Raw genomic sequence first — 5219 nt, 5'->3', positions numbered from 1 at the left:
CAAGAGCACAACACACGACACAAGGGGCAGAGTCCTGCTTTCCTGGCAACCGGCGTCCGGTTGATATTTGAGGTTCGGTCGCGAAGATTCTCCCGCATATTACTCATCGCCTCATCGCCCACCGCCACGCCACTTCTTCCCTCCGACCTCATTACTTTTGTCTCGAAAAAAGCAAGAGGAATACGCAAGCGACTCCGTTGCAGGTCGTCGCCGCGGTCAAATCCGGCGGCGGCGGAGGCGGAGGCGGAGGCGGAACCGCGGCGAGCGTGCCCCGTCCGGCGGGATCCTTCGGGCCGGCGCCCCAGGGGGATATTCTTCGCGCTGGGGGGTGCTCGATTTGGATGAAAGGAGCGTGCCCTCGGCATGGGTACCCCCTCGCAGGGCTCGGCGGCCGTGGCGGCGGCCCGGGTCGACCTCTGCGCGCTCGACCTCATGCCCGTCTTCGCCAAGGAGATGGTTGCCGGCGGAGTAGCGGGCGCTTTCTCCAAGACCGCCATCGCGCCCCTCGAGCGCCTCAAGATATTGTTACAGGTTCGTTTCGCTCCTCGCACTCGCAGACGCAGAGAATACACCCGTACCTTACTACCGCGTTAAATTCAGTCTTCGTCGTCGCTTGGGAAAATTGAGGATTGATCACAAGATAAATCTCCTCGGACTCCAGTATTGTTTGCGGCGATTTGCTAGTAATTTCGTTCGTTAGTGGAATTTCCGTTCGTATGCGGATTTAGGCATGATTTGCTTCAGGATGTCAACGTCAAAATTGTCGGTCGAAAGGTGATTTTGAAGCCTGTGAATGTGATAACCCGCTCTTTAATACACGCCAATCCTAGCCCGAAAATAGATCTTTCACGTGATGCAGCGAAAGGTACTGACAGCACCATCTCTCAACACAAGTTGTATGTCAATGGAACTGATGCACAAGTGTGATTTGGGCGTCAGTTCTGTTGACATAGAACTTAAGTTTTTTCCCTGTCAGTGAAAATGAAGTACGAAAGAACACTTGGGAGTCACAGACTTGCAGCATCTCAGGATATGAGCTTACACATCCTGTATCATAAGCATGCCATGGTCTATTAGATATTATATTTTTCTCTGTTCAGCAGATTCTAGCTATACGTTTGTCTTTTGGCTGAATCGCTGAGATATGACCTGCCAGATGTTATAAGAATCATGAAATCTTGTCCATGCAACTCGTGATGCCATTTGGCAAATCCCCCCTTTTTTTCCGTTAAGAATGCTATTCTTGATGTGATATGTAGCAAGTTCCATTTCCAGAGGATTGATTATGTCTGCTCCCATTGGCCTTGTATATGCAAGATGCTGCAGTAACTACCAGCTTCTTAATTAGTTTTGCATGCCTAATATGCGTTTGATCTACAAGTTTCTAAATGATTATAGTTGCTAACATATGTTCTACTTCTGATTCTGCTTGTAGACTAGAACAAATGAGTTCAGGTCTCTCGGAGTTCTCAGATCCTTGAATAAACTGAGAAAACATGATGGTGTCTTGGGCTTTTACAAGTATGTAGCAACTCAACTTATGTACTTGTACAATATTACTACACAACATGCATACAATATTAAATAGCTGACCATGTCTTGGTACTACTTCAGGGGAAACGGTGCCAGTGTGTTGAGAATTGTTCCTTATGCTGCATTACATTATATGGCGTATGAGCGGTACAGGTGTTGGATCTTGAATAACTGCCCCTCACTTGGCACAGGACCCGTGGTAGATCTTTTAGCAGGCTCAGCATCAGGAGGGACTGCAGTCTTGTGCACTTATCCCTTGGACTTGGCTAGGACCAAGCTTGCCTTCCAGGTATTGTACTGTGCATCTGTTTGTTGTCTCCTTTGCTCCTCTCTTCAGCTTGCTTGCATTTTGGCATTCTCATTACTGTGCTTCTGTGCATGCATGTTCATACTGAATTGCAGAGCACAACCCTACTATTCAGTATCAAATTGGTTTTATAAGGCAATAATTAACCAGACAATCAATTGAGCTGTAGCAGTTTTAGAATTTATTCCCTTAACGTCGAGTATTCGTATTCCTTCTGTTTGCAAGAGGATCTTATTAATGATATCAAATTTTTGACCACTAATGTATACTATGCATAGTTCAAATACTGCGAAAATGATACCCTACACTCCTATAGATTGGTGAAAAGCACGCGTATAACTTTATACCCCTCACCCTCTCTGCCGAGAATTACAACACATATGCATGCACTCCATCTAAAATTACATGAACAGATATATTCCCCTGAATGTAGAAAACTAGGTTGGCTTACACCTTGAGACAGTTTGAGGGTGTGGTTTTGCTGTCATGGACCTTGGTTCATCAGTTATGCACCTTAAATTGCTAGACTTAGCTATGATGGTACACAGTCTTTTGGATTTTTCTGATGATTCATTTTTGTAAGGATTTGAGTGTTTGTTGACACATTAGTTCGTTGTGTTGAAGGAGGAGTCTTTCTTATTTGCAACAAATTATTAGGATGTTGCTGGGCTGTTGGAGAATTTGGTGATATAAGTTGCACTGATGGTAAAACCATATCATGTTAGCAAACCTCCCATCTAAAATCTCCTCATGGTGTAATTTGACCTACTTTTATAAGTCCGGGAGGCCTAACACCCGATTTTCTTGCTCAGGGCATTAAATAGACTTCTATAAAGTTCAGTGCATAAAATAGTCAGCCTATTTTTCGAATCGTATGTATTTCTGTTCAAGTCTTACATTATGCTGCCAGGAGAAAAAACGCATATTTGTGCCAAGTTCAGGGAGTAGTAAACTAGTAAATCACATTGCCGCTAAAATATTGCGCCTTAACTCTGAATTGTCCATCAGCCATCTCTTGTAACAAGTATGTTTTTTTCCTTGGTACATTTTATTTTGTTCTAAGAGTGCTGTTTCCTAGTTCTACGAAGATCCATTTTGTTGTTTGAAATGCAATTGTCTTTTACTTTCATCCTGTTGTGCTGAACTTGTTTGATTTTTCTTACAGGTCAATAACTCAGATCAACCTAGCAGTGGTTTGAAAAGGCCAAAAGGTCCACCTTCATATGGAGGAATAAAAGATGTCTTTCGAGGTGTTTATTCAGAAGGTGGAATGCGGGCCTTGTATCGTGGAGTAGGTATGGACATAGACTTCTTACACCACTAGTGCTTATTTAAACGTTATCTATGCTTGCTGTGAGTTGTATATATTCTTATTTTGCTTTTATTTCTGGATAAGCTCGTTACCTTTAATTTCACTGTGGCTGCCTGGTTGTTATATTCTTGATGTCTTAATATGAGCTTGCCCATTCAGGTCCAACGCTCATGGGAATACTTCCTTATGCTGGTCTTAAATTCTACATATACGAAGGGCTGAAGGCACACGTACCTGAAGATTACAAGAATTCTGTCACGCTAAAACTTTCCTGCGGTGCTGCAGCTGGTTTATTTGGCCAGACTTTGACCTACCCATTAGATGTAGTCAGGAGACAAATGCAGGTACTTTATTTTTTCCGTATACTGCTTCCTTTTTTAGAAGATCATATTAAATGTCCTTAACAACTCTGTCAACTGTTTTATCATGTTTGTATTTTCTCTATTCTTAGGTTCAAAGTCATGTACAGCATGATCAATTTGGTGGTCCACGAATAACGGGTACATTCCAGGGGCTTAAAGTCATCAAACAAACGCAGGGATGGAGACAATTATTTGCTGGTTTGAGCCTTAATTATATCAAGGTAGTCATGGTGATAATCCTTCGCATTTAGTTTTCTTGGGTACTTAACATGCTAATCAATTTTAATCTTTTATGTTGCTACTGCTCATTAGGCTAACTCCTTGGTAGTCTGAATGTTTTAGGAGAACTTTCACTCTGTTCTCATGATATAAAGAAAGAAAATCAAGTACTCCCTCCGATCCATATTACTTTATGCTAAAATGGATGCATCTATAACTAAAATGTGCCCAGATACATCTATGTTAGCATCAAGTAATATGAATCGGAGGGAGAGTATCTCACAATTTTGTTGAACTCCCTTTGGCAGCAAATCGTTGTCATTGAGTAGATTACTCTGGGTAATACTTAGTAACCTCATCTAGAATGTGGTCTTGCTGTGTCCTAATTATAATTTCCACAATTTGCACTTGTGAGTTGATGTTTCATTGACATGCAGATCCATATCCTTGTATTTAGTCTCACGTTTTGCTGCAAGATGCTTCCCAGCGGCACTTATATAACTTAGCCAAATCCTTTTTCTTTAACTTGATCATCAGTGGAGCACATTACATAAGCAACATTCCTAAATCGTTGGATGGATTGGCTGACTTTGCCACACTCAGTCAGGTGAGTTTGAGCCACTGACTCGTGGGGCCAGCATATGCTGGTCCACAGGTCAACTGACTCCCAAGTCACCAGACACAAAGTTAGCAAATCCCAACAACTAAAGTGCATGCTTAGTTAAACTTTGTGGTCTCTGCTACTTGCCCATGACAAGTTGTTAGCTAAAACCCCTGTCCGATGGAGTTCACTTGTATATGTATAATTTTATTGTTTTACCAAGATGTTGCTTCTGAATGTTGGTAATTTTGCAGGTGGTACCCTCAGTGGCTATTGGTTTCACCGCCTATGACACAATGAAGCATTTGCTCAAGATACCCCCGAGAGAGAACATAAAGTCCGATCAAGGTTCTACCTGAAGTTTCCATGCACAAAAGACAGCATCCGCAGCCTAAAAAATAGCCTAAAAAAAAGAAGACGCTTCTGCAAAGTGAATTTGGGAAGCTTCAAGTCCATCACTGTTACGTGGCAACTGTGTTCGCATACTTAACCCAGCTGACATATTCTTTCCATTATATTGTTTTCATATTCTCTTTTTTTTTTCCTTGGGCGGGGATAGTTTGTCCACTAGGTGGAATTCTGTCATTGGATATTACTTGGATGAAATTACAAAAATGTAGCTTTGAGCATCATTTATCTTCTTATGCCAAAATTGACGGTCTTTGTATTCATTAGTGTAGCGGTCTTATTCATCTTTCAGTGATCAGAAAGTTCACACATTGTTTGCATGGCATACTCTGGTTAGGTCGCAAATGTTTGTCTGGCATACCCTCCTTAAGTTGGTACTACTGGCGTTGTAGAGGATGTCCATTAACTGAATTAAGCTTCTTATTGTGACTAGATTGATAATAGTATCGGTACATGGAATTATTGTATGACAGTAGT

The 5219-nt window shown here is 41.9% G+C and overlaps 1 protein-coding gene across 1 annotated transcript; it reads left to right on the top strand.

Moving 5' to 3' along the window:
- Positions 1 to 348: 348 nt before the first annotated feature.
- On the top strand, positions 349 to 4966 carry LOC124661256 (mitochondrial carrier protein CoAc1-like). Its single transcript, XM_047199122.1, has 7 exons — positions 349 to 531; positions 1436 to 1521; positions 1615 to 1822; positions 3006 to 3135; positions 3312 to 3496; positions 3604 to 3735; positions 4589 to 4966. Exons 1-7 carry the CDS (start codon positions 364 to 366, stop codon positions 4691 to 4693), a joined length of 1014 nt encoding a protein of 337 aa, XP_047055078.1. The 5' UTR covers positions 349 to 363; the 3' UTR covers positions 4694 to 4966.
- The last annotated feature ends 253 nt before the right edge of the window (positions 4967 to 5219 follow it).

This window comes from Lolium rigidum, chromosome 6, assembly GCF_022539505.1.
Source record: "Lolium rigidum isolate FL_2022 chromosome 6, APGP_CSIRO_Lrig_0.1, whole genome shotgun sequence".
NCBI classification, from domain to species: Eukaryota; Viridiplantae; Streptophyta; class Magnoliopsida; order Poales; family Poaceae; genus Lolium; species Lolium rigidum.
The sequence above is the reverse complement of the archived record's forward strand: the minus strand, read 5'-3'. Positions and strand labels throughout refer to the sequence as shown.